The sequence below is a fragment of the Brienomyrus brachyistius genome, chromosome 13 (genome assembly GCF_023856365.1).
Source record: "Brienomyrus brachyistius isolate T26 chromosome 13, BBRACH_0.4, whole genome shotgun sequence".
Lineage (NCBI taxonomy): Eukaryota > Metazoa > Chordata > Actinopteri > Osteoglossiformes > Mormyridae > Brienomyrus > Brienomyrus brachyistius.
In genome coordinates this window covers 22976901-23000894 of record NC_064545.1, presented here as the reverse complement: position 1 = coordinate 23000894, position 23994 = coordinate 22976901, and the positions used below count along the sequence as shown (strand labels likewise).

The 23994-nt window shown below is 45.0% G+C and overlaps 1 protein-coding gene across 1 annotated transcript; it reads left to right on the top strand.

Moving 5' to 3' along the window:
• The first annotated feature begins 70 nt into the window (after positions 1-70).
• slc17a6a (solute carrier family 17 member 6a) lies at positions 71-22027 on the top strand. Its single transcript, XM_048972370.1, is given in 14 exon segments — positions 71-1858; positions 3971-4226; positions 5240-5358; positions 7157-7271; positions 10420-10507; positions 11213-11299; positions 12014-12156; positions 12417-12566; positions 16225-16357; positions 16502-16612; positions 17744-17871; positions 20687-20734; positions 20737-20946; positions 20948-22027. Coding segments are annotated over 14 exon segments (1761 nt in total). The 5' UTR covers positions 71-1772; the 3' UTR covers positions 21035-22027.
• The last annotated feature ends 1967 nt before the right edge of the window (positions 22028-23994 follow it).

The following is a 23994-nucleotide window of genomic DNA, read 5'->3' as shown; positions in this document are numbered from 1 at the left end:
GGTTTCGTCGTGACTCTTCCGCACTTTTTGCTGTGAGAAACTTCACCTTGAAAAATCCGCACCGTATACAGCTCTCCAAGCTGCCGCTGCAGCTCTACATGCACCCTAAGGGAAAACAACCTTTAAATCTTAAATCTATATCTTGGCTGACGGTGACCGAAGGTGAAATTTTTATCCTGATCGGCGTTAAAGGCTTATATTCCAGAAAGTTAGAAAAATTAATTGCGTAGATTTCAGAAGCGGTTCATTTATATGTCGGGTCGCATCGTAGCAATGCCAGTAACATCCTTCTTTTTCCACTATTAACCAGACCTATAGATGCAACGAAATGCATGCTGTTAAAGGTGACAGTGAAAGACCAGACGCTGGGTGGCAACGTTGCACAGCTCTGAAGGTGCCGCCGTCCCGCTGGTGCGTCGCCCCAAAGTTGATCACACCTCTGGAATAGCCTTTGTCTTAAACCTACCAAATTAATCAAATGATTACTGTTGCACACAATTTGCATACAACAAACGTATTCGCAATGGCTTTTAATATCCGTTATGAATGTTATATTTCTCAAATTCTAATAGTTATAATAAAGTAGCCTAATGTATTGACGTGGAATACCAGAAAAATAATTAATCGTTATTTTTTCTTATTCTGAACATTAAAACTTCATTTTTAATTTCTGGCCATTACCAAATAAATGTGCGCCCGTTTAAAGCGCATTGATGTGCATGGCGGACGCTGGCGTGTTGTAATGAAGCGGCTCGGCTTTTGCGTAGTTAACTTAAGGATGAAGGAGAGAAAGACCGAAAGGAGGAACGATGCTGATGGTTTACGGCTCCTGCACTGGCGCCTCCGTCCCCGCAAACACGGAAAGCCCTGGCACCGATTCTCATCTGGTTTCCATAGTACCGCCCCCCTAGAGGTTTGCCCGGACGCTTTGATATAGCGCTGATACACGGGAAAGAATAAAGATATATAGATAATGTGCCACGCTTTAAGAAAAACGAGAGCATTGAGGAGGAACAGATAGAAATCAGTATGTAACATTCTGCAGCAAATTATTTAACGTCGATTGACTTGAAAGGAGAAATAAAAGTGAGGAGCGTCCTCATCTCCCAGGTCCCCCTCGCCCCTCCCTTAATGAAACGAGTGAGGGCTGTGAGAGTGACGAGCCGCGCTGGCCGTGCACTGAGTCTGCGGCGCCGACGGGGACCGACCGGGGACCGGCTGGGCTGCACGCGACTACGCGCTGTCCTTGGTGCTGATCGGGCTGCCGTGGCGCTGGCGACGGGGCATATAAACCCGCGGTCGTAGAGGTCGTAAGGCGTAGCCTTTAGGAAATAATATATAATAGTCTAATTTCTTTCTCTTTTTTTACTCCTCCTTGTTTCTCTTTAAGCAGTCAATATTGGTTTTTTTTTGCAAACTTTGTTTCAAGAACGTGGCAAGGATTTTTTTTTTCCTTCCAGTTTTGCATACAGAAACAGTCGGTTAAACCCCAACACCATGTTACAGTATGGTCTCGTTGTGCGCGAGGTGAGGGGGGACTTTACTATCCTGAATATGGAGTCAAACCACATTTGATTCCTCGCATATGTAGGCGTTTTTTTTTCATCGTCCGTACTGCATATTCTTGGGATATCTGGTCGAGTCTTGATCTCCTTACAAAGAAGATAATCACGCCTTTTCCTTTTTGTATCTCACTACTATGCTCGGTCATCTTGCACTGTAATATGATACTTTAACTTTGTTGCAAAACGAGCGGAGCATAACATTTGGCGATGGATACCGTGAAGGAGCGAGTTTTCGCCCCCGGCAAAGAAGGGCTAAAGAATTTCGCGGGCAAGACGCTGGGGCAGTTGCACAGGTACGAATTTATGAATGATTTTCTACCCCCCCTCCCTGAAAGGCAGAAAAACAGAATGGAGAAAATGAAAATAAAACTAAAAATGAAGGCCTGGTGAATTTTATGTCCTCTCCCTTTTCATGATTGAGTGTTACATATTGTGAATCAGAAATATTACCTTGTAATATCATTAGTATGCGCTGCGGTTTCAGACACGCCTCTTCTAGGCGCATCGCTTGTATTATTTGGTGTAAAACAATGGTCAAAGAAGAATGTAAACTGATCGAAATGTGTACTTGAACGTTGCTCTTTGCAATGGACAGTTGAGAAGATAAAATAATACCCGTCCATTGGAGATTTCCCAGGATTACCGCTTTCTTCAGCAAACCAGAAGTGGGCTCCGTAAATAATTAATGAATAAATAGCCACATCTGATGTAAAAAAATATCTCCTGCATTATTCCCTGACCTGCATGAAAACCGATCGATTTAATTTGATATCAAATGTCACAATTCGTTGCTGGGGAATCATCCCTTTATTTAACAGATGCCAGCATTTTCGCTGCGCTTTCTGTATGCATCGTGAAACACCTGCACAGCTCAGTTCCTTTGCTGGCGTTGACACTCAGTGTTGGTCTCGGTTCAAGAACATTTTACTTCTAATAATTGCCATCAGATGTGTATCTGAGATTGGCTTATATAAATAACCCGTAACGTTTTGAACTGTGTATTATAGGAAATGGCTATAAAGGTATTTTCGGTCGACTCCGTCTTGGCATTACCATTTTTTTGTTAGGATGCATGCTTAAATATTGCTGTAGGTCTACATAATTTTTTTTCGTTAATTAAATATTTAATGTATCGTTTACTAGATTTGATGAGAATTAAATCGAATAGAAATGTTTATGAATAGTCGTTCTAAATTTGAATCACCGTGTGTCATATTAATAAATAATGCATTTAATCGAAAACCTATAGATAAAAAAGGCAAGATAAACTTTATGTAAATAAACCATATAATTATATTGTATACAATATAAAAGTATAATAAAAATGCAATAAAATCGCAAGTTAAAATTAAAACTGACTTACAGACGGTCCAAATATTGCCTATAGATAGAGATGAAATTATAATACATATTTAGCATCTCAATATAATTATGCATTTGATAATTACAATTTAAAAAATCATTCAAATACATTTAGGTGTTTATTTGCCTAAATCTTTTTTTCTTCACTTCGCAATATACTAAATAGGCCATCGAGGACTTTGGTAAATGGTAATTCATTAACAAGACAATTCGAGAATACATCTATATATTTTCCTTTCAGATGATATTTTAAAGTTGAGTGCCAGTGTCTTTGGCGGCTTTAGAGCATCGTTTGCATTAGGGGGGATGCTCGTGTCAATGTAAAAAGTGGCAGTGAATCTAAATGAAGACAAAGCCTAGCGGATTGCTGCAATGCGGTATCCAAAGGAATCTCCATTGGTTCGGTGCTGGGAATAATTGTCACGCTTTGGCCTGGAATTGAAATTTGTTGTGGGCGCAAAGCAAGGCAGGGTCCCGGAATGTCACTGTCCAATGTCATTTCGCGACATTGTCACCCATGAGGCGCTATAAACTGTGTTTTTTCACTCCATCGCTGGCCTGACCTTCTAACTATGAAAATATCAGATTTAATATAAAACATGCTATCAATATTTGATTCGTTGGTTTCGCTGCAGCTTAATGAAAGCTTGTTGCATCCGTTTGCACACAAGTCCAGGCAGGTATAATTCATGTTTCAAGGTCACGTCGTATTACGTAACATAGCTATTTCTCAGCCTTGCATAACGCGTTAAGTAACACATTTGTTTAGAAGAACGATTTAATGAAAATATGATTCATATTAAAATAAATTTCAAATAAATCTGTACAATTACCTGTTATTTTTTTCCTCAAGCCATCGAACGTCGAAAGTTCTTAACTGTGATAGGTTAAAATGCGTATTTCTCCGTGTATGAAGGCTTTTATTTTAAAAATGCGCATCTTATATGTACACTTTATACCATCGAGTTACGTAGAAGTTAACGGCGTTGGGTGACAGATGTGTGGGAAACGAAAGGACACCAATGCTCATTTGGCTGGCCCAGGGTGCTGGAAAAGCGACAGAAAACTGGGGAGGTGATCGAGCTGACGGAAGATGGGCGACCCTCGGAAACCAAAGAGAAGAAGCCGCCGATCTTTGACTGCACGTGTTTCGGGCTGCCCCGTCGGTACATCATAGCCATCATGAGCGGCCTCGGCTTCTGCATCTCCTTCGGCATTCGCTGCAACCTGGGCGTGGCCATCGTCAGCATGGTTAACAACAGCACATACCATCAAGGCGGCAAGATCATCATCAAAGAGGTGCGGACCCCTACGGATACCGTTAAATATAATGGCGGTGCTCCTCCCCCTGTCCGGTCCCCTTTGCTCCCATGTAACTACAACCCATTACGTTTGTGATCGTGAGTGCATTACGAAGTCCTGAGTAACGGAACATCATTTTTTTAAATACTTATAATTCCCTTCAGTGTTCATCGCTGCCACCTGATTTGCACTGCCAGGTGATCCCGAATTGTAGTGCTTGCCTTTAGGCCTACTGATGCCCTTGAGAACACGTGACATTTAACCGCGGCATGGACTCTTAAATTGTGGAAACATATATAGTCACGCGGTTTAGCATAATTTCTAGTCTTTATTTCATAATTTACAGTTTATTTACAATCAATAGACAAATACATTCTTACGGAGGTTAATTTATTACATGTTTGTCCTAAACTATCTGATCAATCTATTAGGCACGATGAAGTCAGTTTTAAAAAATGTTTTCAATACTAAAATCTGATAAATCGGAGCTGGAGATGTTAATTTTATAATAGAGACAGCCCCGTTCTACGCGTGCCCCGTAAAAGAAAATTAAATTCCGCCCTGTTCATAAATATTTAATTATATCTGCCCCATGTGTTTCATTTTTAGAATGTCTCTGTTTTAAGAGTGCTTTTGTATTTGTCATTTGATGACCATGGTTTACACGATTTACTTTCGTCATTTTTTGTAGGATATTCAATTCTGAGAGCTACAGACTATATAATAACTAGGCTCCATAAGATAAAATGCATTTTCCCATATCGAAAAAAAGATCAAAATAATGAGAATTATTTAGGAATGGTAAACATGACGAACGACGAAATAAATCTTGATTTTTTTTTCTATAAGAACGAATAACATGAATTGCGCATTAAATCAAAATACCAATATATAAACCACGATGCCAATGTTATATTTTAGCTGGGTAGCGTAGACCTACGCACGATTTCCTATACGTTCTAGGAAAAGCCAGTAGAAATCAATAACCGATGTTTGTGTGCCCCTTAAAGAAAGCCAAGTTTAACTGGGACCCGGAGACAGTGGGGATGATCCACGGTTCGTTTTTCTGGGGCTACATCGTCACGCAGATCCCAGGAGGGTACATATCCTCGAGACTGGCAGCCAACAGGTAAATTTTTCATCAGTCACGTGTGTCTGCCTGTAATGCCGGCCTATTCATGCATCGTGGGATTATTAATGTAGTCTAATGTATTATGCAGATTTACTTATTCCACACCGCAGCTTTTCTTTTTTTTTTTATAGAAAAATACGAAATAATAACCCCAGTTAAATCACCATACTTCAGCATCACGTGAAAAGACCTAATAAAAAGGATATGGCCCAATGAAATGCAGCTGTTTTATATTTTCAACGAACATTTTAAGGCAGACTAATTATACAATCCAATCGAATATGCATGCTATATAATATTTGTCTGTATTCGAAGTCAGTATTGAATAAACAGTCAAGAATATTTTAAGAGGAAAATCAGGCTAAATGTGTGAAAGATTATTTGTATGAAATGGTGACTGACTGGTGGTTGGTAATAGAAAGGAAAAAAATAACTGACCCTCGCCGAGCTGAGAATATTTTCTGGCCGGTGGCGCTTTCTTTCACCTGTTAATGAGATCCCAGGGGGGGACCGCCTCTAATCCCTTTTATTCAGGGGTGTGGCGTCCAGCCATGTTCACTTCCATGATCACGTGTACATGGGCGGATAATGAATATTTCAGTAAACCAATCACACGCATCAGACCTCCTCTGTTCGAGAAATTTGCTGAATCGGGGAGTTCCTGTCAAAAGGGCTATCGATATCCAAAAAACGTTTTGTTACACCATAAAAATGCAGACACCTAACCTACTGAGTACTACGTTTAGTGTATAAATACTTTAGATTTTGACGGACGCGGGTGCGGTTTACATAATATGTATGTATTGCTGTTCATACCGGGGAGGGAAACGCAAAGCGGACTCCGCTCCAATTTGTCCGACGACTGCGTTCGCATCTTTAAATAAACAGGAGCGTTTCTCTTAAATTTGAGAGATGCATTTAATGATTGTTCTCGTTTTTATGGTACTTTAGTGGCTTTATTACATTTAATTTTTAATAAAAAATTGTCATTAATATGCTTATATCCCTTTTTGAGATTCATGCATGAATGTGGAGTATAGGACAATGCAAATCATCATTCACATGCCGTCATCATTCACTTGATTTCTTTTCAAAATTAATTTCATGCCATATGACTCCCGTATAACGGTTTGTTACTGGCCTTACTTTCGAAACATGAATAATTAATATGTTATGCAAAGAAATGACCCACAGGTGTATTTAACATTGCAGCCATCCCGCAGAATGTGTAATCAAATGATAGGCGGTATTCGTTTCTTCCATATTCCTGTAACCATACTAGGTGTTATGCAGTAAATTCGAACTGTGTCAACGAAGCATTTATTCGTGCCGAAACATTAAAGGAAATTCTCAGGAAAATGTACCATTTTTTTTTAACTGATAGCAATTTGGGGAAAATTTTAGGAGTTGAATTCCATAACAAGAAATGCTTACATTTCCAAGCTAACTGATATTCGCGATGAAATCTAACCAATGTCAATCCGTTATAAAATAGTTGGATTGGCAATGTTTGATTAATTTTCGCAAAAAAAGCAACGAAAAAACAGCTTATTAAAGCAAAAACGAGTCTACCTTTGCTGTATTCATAAACGACCGTTCGGCTGGGATTTATGGTTGTTTCTGTGTATGACAGAGAGAGTTATTTATTCTATATATCATTCGATATATATACTAATAATTGGTAATAAGCCTTGCGTTATTATAAATAGGAAGACAACGAAAATTAGTATTATAATGTAATTGCACCAGTAATTCAGTGCCGGGCGTCACCCGCGTATATTCTTTGTAATTCCAGGGTCTTCGGTGCAGCTATATTCCTCACCTCAACTCTCAACATGCTCATCCCATCCGCTGCCCGAGTTCACTACGGATGCGTCATGTTCGTGAGGATACTGCAGGGCCTCGTGGAGGTAGGGCGGCACGGTCACCCTTGTTCTTGGCTGGTGTTTGTGGGATTGGTGACTGGCAGGAAAATCTGACATTACGCGACCGATCCGAGTGGAGCTTACATTTCCCAGATATACTGATCCGAATCACTGTTGCATACGTAACGCTCGTTCGTCATGTTAAATAGGTGGTTATTTGTTGTAAAGATGGTGATTAAGAAATGAAAGAAATCAAAATACACGTAAAAATACCCCAATAAATCAAAACCAGCTAAAACAACGCCCCCCCTCCCCCCAATAATCATGTTTCCCCGGTAATGGGTGGAGACCTCAACCCAACCAATGTTCCAGCCAAAGTTACGCCCTTGATCCCGTCCCTCCTTACGCAACCTGTCAGAGAGTCTTCGAATAAGCCTCCTACTTTGAAGAGATTGACAGATTTCTTACACCGTAACGCCAGTTGCAAAGGCAGCCTAATATGTCAGATATTCTTATGATTTGGTCGATGTTTCCGAGGTTTTATCGATCGTTTGCCTCCCTGCAAATTGATTGGACGGTACACCGTACACAATTTTTACACAATCCGAAATATCACTTCCAGGTGATTGGAGAGGGTGTCTCTGATAACTTGGTGTGACCGCAGAATCTTTCAATTCGGTTTTATTTCCGCACGTTTCTTGCTTCACCATTGCGTCCTCTTTAATTCAGCAATGGAAACCATTAAGTTGCGATGGTTGAAACTTGTATACAGAGATATTTTCTTCATTTCATCCGATTTCTTCTAGTCGTCTTTTCACATTTGGCTTATGAAAGGGTGAGCACTTAACATAATTAAATCGAACGACTATAGGGAAACTAAGCATTTTTATAATAAACTGGGAAATGACAGTCTGTACCCCTGTTCATTTTGTTTTTCATGAAACTTCTGAAGTTCTACTCTTTGGTCTTATTGTTGAATGAATTGCTTATTAGCTGGCTATATTTGATACGCACTGGTTTTTAGGTTGAATGTGATTCATTTAATCTGCTTGTGGAGTGATCCATCAATCCATTCATCAGCTTATCCTTGTCAGGTTTGTAGGGGGAGGGGTTGGGGGGAGGGGTTGGGGACTGTTCCAAGTACCACAGAGGAAGACGTAGACTCCAGACAGGATGCCACTTGATTGATTCTTCATTTATATAAACCGACTGTTGACTATATTTGGTAATGCTGAACTTATCTAGCTTTGATATTATATATCCTGACCATAGGCAGGTTATGATTTTTATAGCCTGTTCATAGACTGTTGGTGATGATGTGTACTCTAATCATTGGTCAGTTTTAATGTTGCATGAAGAGGTCAATGACTGCTGTAGGCGTTGAATGAAATAGTCCTTGACTCATCTTGACGTAGAATCAACTGGTCCTCGGTTGGTCCTGACATTTTACAAACTGGTCTTGAGTAAATAGCTGGGTTGCTACTTTTGGTGTTGAATGAAATGGTCTTTGGCTGCCACTTATATTAGATGAATCAGTCTTTGTCTGACCATGGTATTGAATGACCATTGGCTGGTCTTGGTTGTTGTCTGGTCTGGGTGTTAAATAACCTGATCATCGGTTGGTTCTGGCTGTTGTCTAGTACAGGTTGTTGTCTGGTCCAGATCATTGACAGGTCCTAATTGTTGTCTGATTCCGGTGTTGAATGATCTGATGGATCAGTGAGTGGTCTTGGTTGTTATTTGGTCCTGGTGTTGAATGATTGGATCATGGGCTGGTTGTGGTTGTTTTCTGGTCTCAGTCTGGAATGACTGGATCATTGGTTCATTCCTGTAGCTTCGGCTTTGTTTGACATTGCCTGTCGTGATCAGTGCCTCTGTCAGGCACTGGCTGTGATTGCATCCATCATAGTGCAGTGGCCACCATCAATCACAGTGGACTTGGCTCCCTGATGCTTATTAATCTCACGATTCTTCGCAGCCACTTGGTAAATGTTTAATGTCATCAAGGTTTTAATTAAAGTCTGAGACACTAGCTAGCAGAGCGGGGAAAAATGACTCCATGTATTACTGCTGTAATAGCTTCAGGAGAAGCTGGAAGACGTGTAATAGAAAAATCTAATTGTGCCTGACACCATTTTAGTGCTTCATACGACGTTGCTGCAGACATTGATGTGATGTAGTCATGGTCTTTGTGGACCCTGTAAACCCTCTAGTGGAAATGCTTTTCTGTGGCCTCCAGCAGGAAAAAATCCAGTCGCATGCCCCCCCCCCCCCTCCATTCACTTAGCTTCAACAAAGGATGAGATGCTGGGAGGTAGCGAGAGCCAAGCATCCCCTCGATGACAGGCCCCTCCCAATGGATCATGTGACCTTTGTAGAAGCTCAGCCCCCCCCCCGTTCCTACTGCCCAGCACTGTTGCTCTTGTAATTCCACATGGGAGATTGCAGTGGGGCGTCACCAGTCACCACAGGCCAAACCCCAGCCCACATGACATACCCTAGCAATTTGCCTCGACCAATAGCCGGTTCAGTGCCCAATAGTCGCTAATGAAAACTTAATGTAATCATTTCTCATTGGCTTGAGCTTGCTTGCAGGGTTGTCCTACCCCATTAATCTGAACAGCAGTATTGGTGTATGGTCAGACGGCTGTGATTTTGTTCTCCAAAGATCCTTATATGCTTCATTGTGACGAAAAACTGAACTACACTCACATCTTCTGTACTTGATCGTTTTTGGTTCCTCTCCTCCATTATCTTCTGGATTTCCTTCTTTCATTTCTTTGTCTTCCCTTTTCATGCCTTGGGCTGACTCTGTTGTGAAAGGTGCTATATAAAAATAAATTGAATTGAATTGGATTGAATATATTTGATTACAGCAATGTCTTGTAACCTGTGGTTTGACAAGTAGGAGACTTGTCAGTTTATCCGTAGTTTAGACTGTAAGTCAAGTAGAAATCAGTCAAAAATTTTTGAGCATCTTTAGTGGCATGGAAAAATGTCACAATTGCTTTTGATTGGTTATTGTAGATTATTGTTGGAGACCTCATTGGATGTTTGGCCTGGGACCGCCCACACAGGAATGGTGTATTGTGATGATGGAGAATGTTTCTCATTGTGGTTCAATTGCGGTCACTGGGAGTCACAGCTGAGTGTTCCTGCAAAGTTACACTTTGGGCACCTTGTCTTCTCTCAGGGGGTGACCTACCCAGCCTGCCATGGTATCTGGAGCAAATGGGCCCCTCCCCTGGAGAGAAGTCGCCTGGCAACAACATCCTTCTGTGGTAACTATCGGCAACGGCTGTCCCTCAGGGTCAGGGTCAGGGTCCTTGTCAAACTGACTTCAGACACAGTCTGGCTCATTCATACTGCTGTTGGCTCTAGAATTCACAATTACCATGTCAATCAACAGGTAAGCCTCATAATAGGCAATAATAATTCAGGAGCAGAGAAACCTAAATTCATGCTGAAGAAACGGAACCGAAAAGATCTTTATCGGCCAAGAAATCTGTCTAGCTGAATGTGCTCCAGTATCTCATATAACACGCAAGTTTTACACGTGCTTTACTCTAGACTGTCAACCTACAATCAGATGCACCACGGATGACTAGTGAATGTAAGTAAGCAGGGTGATGACAAGAAGGGTTGCAGGATTACAGCTGACTAAAGGGCAAAGTGCCTGTTGTTAACAGACTAATCACTCTCGGTGAGGGACGAGTACCTGTCCTTGTGTCTTTTTTGCCTTTGACTCCTGTGACTCTCCTGAGGGCAGAGACTGGTAGAAATGGTGTCCTTTGTGAGGCAAATGGATGTGACCTGACCTTCCAGTCAGAGTACACTCTGCTGGAATTTTACTTGTTAACCTTCCAGATATTTGCTTTAATCGTATAAGTATGACTTATAATGTTAATACGATGTTTTGAGGTGTGAAGTGAGATGAGGAAACACGCCGGCGATGTTCTAACAAGCTTCTCCTCTGCATCCTGCAGGTTCCTACGCTGGTGCTGTGATCGCCATGCCTCTAGCTGGGATTCTAGTGCAATACTCAGGATGGTCTTCAGTGTTCTATCTGTACGGTATGTCTGCAGGGAAGCTGGCGTGGGACACCTCAGCAGATGGTCGAGGGGGTGGTGGTACGATAGGGTCTTCTGCTGACCCAGTCGGTCCTTTAGGGTCCCGAGCTTAGGAGGCCTAAGTTGCTCAGTCAGGGATGAAAATGGTCCCATGTGGGGCTTAAATGTGACAGCCTGCTTCCATGCGGTCGTCCCAGCCTGAACTCAGTTTAGGTCAGGCTTACTTTTCTGAGGGATCCTGCCGATAAAACTAACAGTCACTGGGCGTTGTGACATTGTGTTGATCTGCATTGTATGATTTACCCCTGGGTGACATTGTCACCACGACAAGATAAGATGAGATAAGATATGATATGATAAGATATACTTTGTTGATCTCAGAAGGGAATTATTTATGTCAAAGTCCTGGCTCTGAGGCTTCAGAACCTCCTACCAGACGTCAGCTGAGCAAAGGGGTCATGAGATGGGTGGGATCGCTCCTTGTTTGTGCCAGTGTCCCTCTGGATGGTGCAGGCATACTGATGTCCAGCAAAGCAGGCTGATGGCAAATTCCTGTAATTCTTTAATCTCATCAAAGAGCAAGATCTCTTAATAAATGTTTAGATCTATCCAGGATTTATGTTAGGCACAATGTTTGCATAGTTGCATATGAAATAGAAATGTACAAAAACATATGCATTTGATTTATTAATCTTTCTCATGCTGATCTGTGTTCAGGGAGCTTTGGAATCGTCTGGTACATGTTCTGGATATTCGTATCATACGAGAGTCCGGCCATACACCCCACCATCTCAGACGAGGAACGTAAATACATAGAGGAGAGCATCGGGGAGAGTGCTAAGCTGCTTGGACCTGCTGATGTAAGCCTCCCCACTTCCATTTCAGGCCCTTTTTATTCCCTGTCATCCTGTTACCTCTCTCAGCCACAAGCTTACATCATGTAACATTTTATATTGACAATTATGGGTTATTTATGTCTATGCATATAGGAAAAGATAGGCCTTCATTCATATCTATCAAAGGCCTGCCTTTTAGTTTAATGTGCAGCTTTCCATAATTAAATTATAGTGGAGACTTCATGACCTCACACAAGCCTCCATCTGCCCTGCTGCTCTTCCAGAAATACAAGACTCCCTGGAGGAAGTTCTTCACATCCATGCCTGTCTATGCAATCATCGTGGCCAACTTCTGCAGGAGCTGGACCTTCTACCTGCTGCTCATCAGCCAGCCAGCCTACTTTGAGGAGGTGTTTGGGTTCGAGATCAGCAAGGTAACCCCCTGGTAATCGCCAGGCTTCAGAACAGCCCAATAAAACGCAAAGGAGGCCTATGTTGTGAGCCATTTGGCCTGCTCTGTGTCAGGAAGGGATGCCGTGCCTTAATCTGGGTTCATAGCTCACTTTTCTGTGTTCTCTCTCTGCTGCTATTAGGCTGGGTATAGCCTGGGTTAGCCTGGACCCCCCCTCACCAAGTGAATTTTATCGCGAATATTTCAAAATGGCGGAATAGTGTTGCCCTCTTACTGTATACCTCGGCATAATGTCTGGACGGTCTGAAAAATTAGATATGTGGGTACCTCCAATCCTTCTCATACAGCTGCTCACAGTAGGTGTTTCTCAATATGCGTGCTAGACCATACTTGTGTTCTAGTGTACCCGTTTTATGTCATTTTCTATTGCCGAAGACTAGTTTCAATACTGAAGAACAGAAGTACAGAGGATGGTGAGAATCCCTTGAGGTTGTTCTTGCTCTACCCCAAATAGCAAGGATACCCTCACCGTAGAAAACAAATCCCATGATTCATTGTGCCCCAAGTCCCTTCATGGAAGGGAAGTTAGCAAGACCGGTCTTGCCAAGACCACAAGCTTGACCTTTTGCGGTCTTGCAAGTGAGAATCACCCCATAACTACGATAACAGCAACAACAGCTATTTTTTCTCTACTCTTTCATCGTTGACCTCTGTGAAAGTTGGCGCTACCAATGAAAATACCAAACAAATTATCTTGCACACGCGGCTGATGTGCACGGATGCGTCTCGTTTGCATTAGACATAAAAATCTGGGAACACGTGCACCGACTGCCGCCATCCACAGCCAACCCCTGATAATGAAAGTTACATCACTTACCCTCATCCGAAACTGAAAGTGCATGTGGAAAAGTGAAATATGAGTTGGCCTTTAGCCTGAAGTGTTATTCGGAGGGATGCCCTGTCCACACACCATTAGCCTTGCCCTTTTAGCCTATATTATGTTTGAGAGTGAAATTTCAGTAACAAGCTGCTAGCCTTGTGCTATTAGTCTTCAGTGTTATTTAGAGGGAATCACTGCTGAAACACCGTTAGCTTTGCCTTATTAGCCTATAGCATGCTTGAGAGAAAGTTAAGTAACGTACTGCTAGCCTTGTGATGTTATTTAAAGGGAATCTCTGGTAAAACACTGTTAGCTTTGGTCTGTTAGCCCATGGAATGTTTGGCAGAGAAATTTAAGTAACGTACTGCGATGCTTGTGCTATTAGCATGTTATTTAGCCTGTTAGCACACTGTTAGCTGTGCCCTGTTAGCCTTTTGGATATTTTAGAGAGAAATTCCAGAAGCATACTGCTAACCTGTGCTATTAGCCAGGAATGTGTCTTGGAGGAAAGTTCCACTTCCTGAGTGTTAACTGTAAGCTGGTAGCATGCAGAGTGCTTTTAGAGGGGAGCCTGGCAGTCCCTCGCCATGGGGATGGATGACTGCCTGATAGCTCAGCAATGCTGGATCTCCGTAGCTAAACTATGTCCCATGACCGCCTTCAGTCTAGACGTATGTATCCATGCAATAAAACGTCCTCCCTTCCCCCTCTGCAAGGTGACCACCAACACCGGTGCCAAACACCCCCTCTGGGTGATCTGCTGTCCGCCTATGAAATGCCAATATTTTCCAGAGTAAGCCAGGGCCGCAAAGAGAGTAGCAGTAGCAGAGAAAAACCTGGCATTTCGCAGCAGAGAGAAGCCGGCCTTGGAGCCAGATTTCCGCTGCTCTGCTTTAGCCTAATGCTAATGGCGTCTGTTTGCCTGTATGAAAGGCCTGCAGTGATGCACACGTAGCAACTGCCAGAGGGACAGAATATAAAATGGCCCATTGAAGACATTGCTGGAGACGACAGTGGGAGCAGGTTGGCTCACTGGGGCCTGCCCTGTCACCTGATGCATCTACAGGCATTTACAGGCTGATCCGTAATGGCCACATTGGGGCCACATTGGGGCCACATTGGGGCCACATTGTCTGCTTGGGGGTGGGGTGGGGGGGGGGGGGGCGAATAGCAGATGTACAGCAGAATTCAGGATAAGGTTTGGAAGATGAATGCTGTGTTCCATTCAAACTCAGAAGTCGGAAATTCCAGGTTGCTAGTTCAAAATTTCAACTGGAAAACCCCTTGAAGTCGGAATTCCGACTCGTGAAGTCGGAGAAACCCCATGCAACCCTGACCTCAGAATTCAAGATGGCTGCGCCCTTTACATCTTATTTGTGGCTCATTGATTTGCTTGTACACACAGTACTGTCCAACTGCTATCTGTGAGCATGTTGCAACAATGCTTGTATGTGCAAAATATCGCGTAATGCATTGTTGTCACACCACACGGCGAGCACAGACCGGTGAAGTAGGAGAAGGAGCCGTCATATAAAGTCATAAACACTGGGGTTACTTATCCGGCTAAGCAAGAAATCCTGCTTTTTGAAACAGGGCTGCGGTATTGCTAAATAGCTTTCCGACTTGCTGCACTGGAACGCGGTTATTTCAGGTGTGACGCCATTTCCAGCTCCAGCTTCCAGCCTCTGAGGTAAAGGGAACGCAGCATTACCTGCTGTTTATGAACGGAGCAGCAGGAAGCTTCAGGACACTGGCAGTTAATTTTAGGCTGGTAAGCTGCTGCCACGTCTGGCTACATGAGACTGATTGTAGTCAATCCCGCACCTCCAGTTCTTCCTCTGTGAAAGGACCAGTGTCTCACTGCACCAGTCAGGACACTCCCTGGGAAGCTGTACCAGAAAGGAGTCCACGCACTGCTTAATTCTCATTTGTGAAGAGCCTTCTCTGAGACAAAGGGAGGGTCGGCCTGCCGCACTGCCTGGTCGTGCCCGGTGCTCCTCTTTCCTCTCCTCTTCCTGTTTAATCCTCTGACTTTAATTAGGGAAGCGCTGACAGCTGCGTCCAGCCCGGGCAGCCCCCACTCCCCCATGGGACAGTGCTTGCTTAGCACTGGCGGTTTGGCCTGCCTTACAGCTCGGTCCTCTGCCACATTACCAGCATTAAAGTCCCAAAAATAAACCTGGCCGTTTAAGCAATATCATCCAGTATTCACAATGGTTTTTAAGCAAACCTGGGCATTACCCCTTTGGAGGACTTTTATTCTGAATGAACTGAGTGCCTTTAAAAATGAGATGAGTGTCACAAGCAGTCCCATTGGTCCAATTAAGGTTTCAGTGAATGACACAGATGCCACAGTGTGGCCACCATGTCAGTGGATGGAATGCTTAAAGGGAAATGTCGCATGATAAAAATGGGCTAGAGGTTGAAGGAGTCATCTTTCCTAAGACTTCATCATCCTTGCATCATCACTGGATAAAGCTATGGTCCAGGGGTATCCATGCTTCCAGTCCTGGTTCATGTAAACAAAATAAGTACAAATACACTCCATGAAAACCAGATTCACTGGGGTTTGGAGTAAGATCACTGATATTGTGGAGTAGAGTGATATCTGTAATGTAGTTCATTTCTTAATGTTCTATCTTTTACTTTGAGTATATGAATAGGTAAGATTAGCCGAATACTCTCTCATGCTTAATGTTCAGCTCTGTGTTCACTGGAGGATTCACCTACGGTTCACTGGATGGTTGTGTTCTTGTCAGTATGAGCAGTGCACTGTGACACTGACCTTCTCCCTCTACAGGTCGGCATGGTGTCAGCCCTCCCCCATCTAGTCATGACCATCATCGTTCCCATCGGTGGCCAGATTGCCGACTTCCTACGCAGCAAGAACCTCATGTCCACCACCAATGTGCGCAAGATCATGAATTGTGGAGGTCAGTCCCAGTTACTGTGCTGATCTAGACACCGGAGTTAATTGGTGAGGGTCTTATGGTGTGATGTGACTCACTATGACTTGCTACGATGTGCTCTGACTCACTATGCGGTGACTCACTACCTCTAGCTCTCCTCTCCCACAGGTTTTGGCATGGAAGCCACACTGCTCCTAGTGGTGGGGTACTCTCACAGCAAAGGCATGGCGATCTCATTCCTCGTTCTTGCCGTGGGATTCAGTGGCTTTGCTATATCAGGTGAGCCTTCATTCCTGGTTCTTCTTATCACATACAGTTTTGTTGAGAAATGGTTACTTCGCCGATTTTTGCTGATTGGTGCTGTCATGTCAGGCAGGATCACTAGGGGGCGATGTTGCAGGCTGGGGTACATTTCCCTAGTGATTAATAGCATGCACACTCACTTGGCAATCCTGAACCTGACGACCCTCACTAGCTCACTGGGCCCTTTGTTCTTCTCGGTGAACTGAACCAGAATAGTTTTTTTTTTTTACTTTTTTCCTGCAGAGCTGTTAATAATTTAGAGACGATCCCTACAGCTCTGACGCACAGGCAACTGCAGGACTGAGAAGAGTGAGGGTAGCAAGACGGCGATTTTTGCAAAATGTCTGACAAATCAAGAGGACATTTAGCCCATTCTGGGTCATGGGAAATGTCATTTAAGAAACGTACATATTCTACGTTGCATCAATTCCATTGTAAGGCTTGTCTTTTTGAAGGCCGGTAAAAATTGTATAATGTATATAAATTTTTGAAACCTCATCAATTTTTGAGTAAGCCATTTCAGAAACATTTTACAGTATTCCCAAGTGAGCCTTAGTTTATATTAAACATTAGTAGGATATGACCAGCTGAATTATATTATAATTGAGGCACGTGGAGAAATATGATCACCACTGACATTTTTCCTCAACATGATTAAAAGAAATCTTGTTCAGGTCCAGATATAGTTATGGGGGCTTGATGTCCCTTATGGTGATATATCAGGGTTATGGACTTTCAGATCATATCGACTGCTGCCTGGCTCTGTGGCTATAATAACAGTAACCTGATCAGGTAACGCGCTGAGTGCCATTGTAGATTCAGGGTGGGTTTGAGGTCTCGGTGGGTTTGGACTGGGTTTGAGGTGCATTTCAGGTGGATTTGTTGTGGATTTGGGGTGGAATTTGCAGCTGACTTGGGGTGGATTTCGCGTGGTTTTGTGGACTTGGGGGTCGTTTGGAGTGGTTGTGGCTGCGTTTCTGGTGGGTTGGGGAAGTTTCTGGTGGGTTTGGGTTGATTTTAGGGTATGTTCAGGGTGCATTCTAGGTATCTTTCTGGTGGATTTTGGGGTGGGGCTGGTGCACATTCTCATGATGTTCCACACTGCAGGTTTCAATGTAAACCACCTGGACATCGCCCCCCGCTACGCCAGCATCCTCATGGGCATCTCCAATGGGGTGGGCACCCTGTCTGGCATGGTGTGCCCGCTCATAGTGGGGGCCATGACCAAGCACAAGGTAGGAATCCCACTGTACCCGGTCCGGTTATTACTGAGGAAAGCCACTTATCACATATAAGTCATTCGTAGGCCATTTTTCGCTTTTCATAAAATTCATATTTTCTTTCATATGAAAATATAGCTACTGTTTGTCACAAAGCATTTTGAGTTTAATTGAGAGAATGAAAAGTCACAGTGGAAAAGCCCATGTGTAGGAGGAGATGGACGGTGCTCACAGTGTGTGGCCTGTGGTCTGAAGTAGAGCCCTGCACGAGACTGTTTTTTTAAGCCTGCTCCCGCCCACTCCCGCTGAATTTATGACCATTACCGCCCGCTCCCGCCCACTCCCGCTGAATTTATGACCATTACCGCCCGCTCCCGCCCGCTCCCGCTGAATTTCTGACCATTACCGCCTGCTCCCGCTGAATTTCTGACCATTACCGCCTGCTCCCGCTGAATTTCTGACCATTACCGGCCCGCTCCCGCCCACTCCCGCTGAATTTATGACCATTACCGCCCGCTCCCGCCCACTCCCGCTGAATTTATGACCATTAACGCCCGCTCCCGCCCGCTCCCGCTGAATTTCTGACCATTACCGCCTGCTCCCGCTGAATTTCTGACCATTACCGCCCGCTCCCGCCTGCTCCCGCTGAATTTCTGACCATTACCGCCCGCTCCCGCCTGCTCCCGCTGAATTTCTGACCATTACCGCCAGCTCCCGCCTGCTACCGCCCGCTCCTGCTGAATTTGCTGAACATTACCGCCCGCTCCCGTCCGCTCCTGCTGAATTTCTGACCATTACCGCCCGCTCCCGCCTGCTACCGCTGAATTTCTGACCATTACCGCCTGCTCCCGCTGAATTTCTGACCATTACCGCCCGCTCCCGCCTGCTCCCGCTGAATTTCTGACCATTACCGCCCGCTCCAACCCGCTACCGCCCGCTCCTGCTGAATTTCTGACCATTACCGCCCGCTCCCGTCCGCTCCTGCTGAATTTCTGACCATTACCGCCCGCTCCCGCCTGCTACCGCTGAATTTCTGACCATTACCGCCCGCTACCGCCCACTACCGCCTGCTCCTGCTGAATTTCTGACCATTACCGCCCGCTCCCGTCCACTCCCGCTGAATTTCTGACCATTACCGCCCGCTCCCGCCCGCTCCTGCTGAATTTCTGACCATTACCGCCCGCTCCCGCCCGCTCCCGCTGAATTTCTGACCATTACCGCCTGCTCCCGCTGAATTTCTGACCATTACCGCCCGCTCCCGCCTGCTCCCGCTGAATTTCTGACCATTACCGCCAGCTCCCGCCTGCTACCGCCCGCTCCTGCTGAATTCTGAACATTACCGCCCGCTCCCGCCTGCTCCCGCTGAATTTCTGACCATTACCGCCCGCTCCCACCCGCTACCGCCCGCTCCTGCTGAATTTCTGACCATTACCGGCCCCGCTCCCGTCCGCTCCTGCTGAATTTCTGACCATTACCGCCCGCTCCCGCCTGCTACCGCTGAATTTCTGACCATTACCGCCCGCTACCCGCCCGCTACCGCCCGCTACCGCCCACTACCGCCTGCTCCTGCTGAATTTCTGACCATTACCGCCCGCTCCCGTCCACTCGCCGCTGAATTTCTGACCATTACCGCCTGCTCCCGCTGAATTTCTGACCATTACCGCCTGCTCCTGCTGAATTTCTGACCATTACCGCCCCGCTCCCGGCCCGCTCCCGCCCGCTCCCGCCCACTCCTACTGAATTTCTGACCATTACCGCCCGCTCCCGCCCGCTCCCGCCCGCTCCCGCTGAATTTCTGACCATTACCGCCCGCTCCCGCCCACTCCTACTGAATTTCTGACCATTACCGCCCGCTCCCACCCGCTCCTGCTGATTTCTGACCATTACCCGCCCGCTCCCACCCGCTCCCGCTGAATTTCTGACCATTACCGCCCGCTCCCGCCCACTCTACTGAATTTCTGACCCATTACCGCCCGCTCCCACCCGCTCCTGCTGAATTTCTGACCATTACCGCCCGCTCCCACCCGCTCCTGCTGCATTTCTGACCTATTACCGCCCGCTCCTGCTGAATTTCTGACCATTACCGCCCGCTCCCACTGTTGGTCTCTGTCACTTCCACCCGCTCCCGCAATATTTCTGTCCAATCCCGCCCGCACCTGCAGATCCATAAACGAATATATTGTATATAAAATAAGTTTATATGCATTAAATGTTTTATTCCAATAGAACAAGAACTAACTAAATAAAACAAATTCAACAAAAATCTCTCAACTTTGAATCGCAAATAAATATAAACTGAGCCCAAATCAGATGTGCAAATATCTGCACAATTATTAAAAAAAAATAACCAAATCTATACAACAAAAGTTTAAATATCACATTATTATAAACAAACAAGAGCAGCTTAAAAACAGAAGGGAACCCTGAACCTTATTTTAAAGAAATACATTTAAACTAGCTGAACATCACAACTTAATACAATGGCTCAGAACAAACACAAATATATAACACAAAATAAATGACATCAGTTACATTCTCCATCTTACCAAAAATCTTGGAACCCGCTGTCTATCTTTAGCCGCGGCAACCCTTAGAACCCGCCCGCTCCTGCGAGATTTCCGTTGGGTCCCGCGGGATCCCAGCAGAGGTGGATAGTTCAGGTCCAGAAAGTAAAAATCCAGACCAAGGTTCACAGTCACAGAATACTCACGCTTTTGACTGAAACAAAACCTTGGTCTGGATTTGTGTTTTCTAGAACCAGAACTTCCAGAACTTTTCACCCCTGGTTGACAGAGTGATTTCCCCCCCCCCCCCCCCGCCATGTACGCAGACCCGAGAGGAGTGGCAATACGTGTTCCTGATCGCTGCCCTGGTGCATTTATGGGTGGCGTCATCTTCTACGGCCTCTTCGCCTCGGGCGAGAAGCAGCCATGGGCCGACCCCGAGCAGACAAGCGAGGAGAAGTGCGGCTTCATCGACGAGGACGAGCTGGCCGAGGAAACGGGCGACATCACCCAGGGCTACAGCTCGCTGGCGGCCGGCCCCGCCAAGACGTACGGGGCCACAACCCAGCTCAACGGCGGCTGGTCCGGGCGGCTGGGAGAAGAAGGAGGAGTACGTACAGGAGAGCCCGGAGCAGGCCGGCTACGGCTACCGGCAGGACGACGACTTCTCATAGAGGCACATGCCCGCCCACCATAGGTTTATAGTGTCTGTGACCTCCAGCAAAAGTAAAAAACAATAAATAAATCCATCGTGGTATGTTTGCACAAATTAAAGTTTAAAAAAATATATATGTATAACTTAAACAAAAGAGATATAACATATCAAACTGGCAGGTTGTAAATGTAACAGAGAGTATCGATATGTTAATTTTGAGTGCAATCTTGTATAAAACCGTGACACATCTGCACCCCGTTGGCCCAGCCTCTTCACCCGTAGATGACCGTAGGATACGATCGTAGCTCATTGGTTCCTAAAACTCCACTCGAACCGGGTACCCTAGTCTGTAAAGAATGTGTTTGTAGTTGACCATGCTAGTCGCCACCTCAGCAGATGAACACCATTTTTAATGCGTTTTTTAAATGCACTGATAGTGAGGTATCTCCTTCATTTTTAATGCAGTAGGGCAAATTTATTTGTTAATCATTATGTGTTTTTACAAATTCATACTATATATATAATGTTTCTGTGAGACTATTGTGGACTTGGGTCTTTGATCTAATAGAGAAAATTGATTTTAAAAAGGCCATATTTTTCACAGACAATACCGTTTCAGGGAGTTGTCTGCTGAAGGACACAGGGCCCTCGTAGAGTTCTCGTAGAGTTCTCGTAGAGTCCTTGTAGAGCGGGCCTGTGCTGTCAAGGGCAGACCATAGTGACTAACTGTTAACGGGCAAAAGCACAGTTTGGACCTGACCGTTCTGCTCGCTGTCCATCTAGATGCTCCTGCAGAACAAGCAAACACACGCAAACGAGGCCCCTGAGGGCTAACAGTAATTTCATTTTATATTCTTCATCCCAGCCTCCACAAACGATATTATGCATGGATCTACGGTTGTGTTTCTTTTTTCTTTTCTAATACCCAGAATATCCCCTCGTCTCCAGTTGTTTCTGGTGTCAGTTACTTTGCACGAGTAAAAAAAAAAAAAAAAAACAAATGAAAAAAAAACCCCAAAAAAAAACCAAAGTTACCATCTAGAGCTGAATTAGTAGGAGGAGCAGCTGACGACCTTCTGTGCGATTCGTAGCTTCGCCACCTGGGCACCACGAAAACGGCAATCCTGGCAACGACACTGATGTACAAAGCAATAAGGCCATTGTACCAGCTGCTGTCATGCCATCAAAAAATCTATGTAACACAGGTGTATCTAACTGTCAGTGTTTTTTTGGAGTCGTGTGATGAATTAATCAAATGAAAAAAAAAATGAAAGACAAAAAAAATTTTAAATACTAGTTAAAAAATTGCTGGGTTGGACATGACCCCCTCTGACGAGCTGGCAGTGCCGTTCGCCGGATGACGATTTTGTGGGCTACGTTTTCTCCTTGTTTCTCTCTTACCACCGTCCCGGGCGTCTGTTGGAATCCTCATGCCCCCCTACCCTCTGCGCCCCCCGGCCACCTGCCCGCGTTCCCCCCCCCCCCGTCTTTGTTCAGGTTCGATTGAAACGTGTCGTGTTTGTAGTTGAAGTGTCCATCCCTACTCCCCCCCCCCCCCCCCCCCCCCCCCCGCTCCCCCTCCACTGTTGCAATATATGACGTGAGGATTGTCTGCCAAGATGTTTAAGCACATAAAAAATATATGAAAGATGTTTTTAACAAGATTTAAAGGTACCATTCCTGCTTTGTGCCTCAAAGTTAAAGTTAAAGTGTGGTAAAATGGCTTCTTTGCTGTGTTCAATGGAGAGGTTTGTTGATGTCAAAAAAAAAGTGTTAATAAAATGCTCTATATATCCTTTTGTAAAAAAGAGATAGCGAACGACGACTCGAACGGCTCTCTTTCTTGTCCTCACACCCGTCGCTGCTCAATCTGCCACTTTCGCTTTAATTATGCTTCGTTTTCAGCAATGAACCCCGAATCAGTCATTCCTACCTTATGGGTCTAGGTGGGGGGTGGGGGGGGGGGCGGACAGACCACTCCAGTAGTGAGGTGTTTTAGGGCATGACTTGCGTAGGAGGATGGATTTTGCCCCCCTTCCTCACACACACACACACACACACACACACACACACACACACACATGCATTTTCCTCCAATTAGTCCACTGTAAAATCAATGGTGTAGAGTTTCCTGTGTCCTGGGGCCTCTGCTATCCCCTGAGCTGCTAATGAGTGGGGGTGGGGGGGTAGGCAGGGGATATTGTTTTTGTTACCCCTTAACACCCCTCCATCAGTCTACAGTGATGGGGAGGCTGATTGAGGTTGGGGGGGGATGGCATTATGTTTGCATCTATAATCATAAGGAGGTTCTTTGTTTCCCTTGCAATAACTACCCCCCCCACACACACACACACACACACACTTTTAAAGCAAAAATCACTCTCAGAGCACTGCAGCGGCGTATCTCTCACTCGCCCTTAAAGGGTCCTGTAACATTTACACCTACATGTGTTCTTTGTAGCTAAATGTGTGCTGAATATCGAATTATGTACATATCTTTCATCGCTTGGTCATAAACCTCAGGATCCTGTGTGGTCTGCAGACCGGTTAGATATGGAGAACAGTCCACCGTGATCTGTGGTAGATACTGAGCACGGATCTCTTTCACCAGTACTGACTTTTTGGTTACATCACTGCAGCTGTGATTGGCTTGCGATGATCTTGGTTTCTCGTTCCCTTGAGATGCCTCACCGGTTCATCGGTTTACACACAGGATGTTGTTGGAAGACGCCGCCGGTCTTCCAGACCTTTCAGAAATCCAGACAGACGTCTCCACTGTAGAAGGTGAGCGGTATTCAGCACCTAACCCGTGCGGGGGAGCCGATGCGCGGCTCGGGACTGATAACGGGCTTCGCGATTCTGCCGTGATCTTTACACACAAAGCAGGATGCCGATGCTCCTGCAGCCGCCCTTTGTCAGGGAGGGAAGATGAGTCATGGCAGCCTTAAACCCTTTGTTTATGCTTTGCTTGTTTTGTTT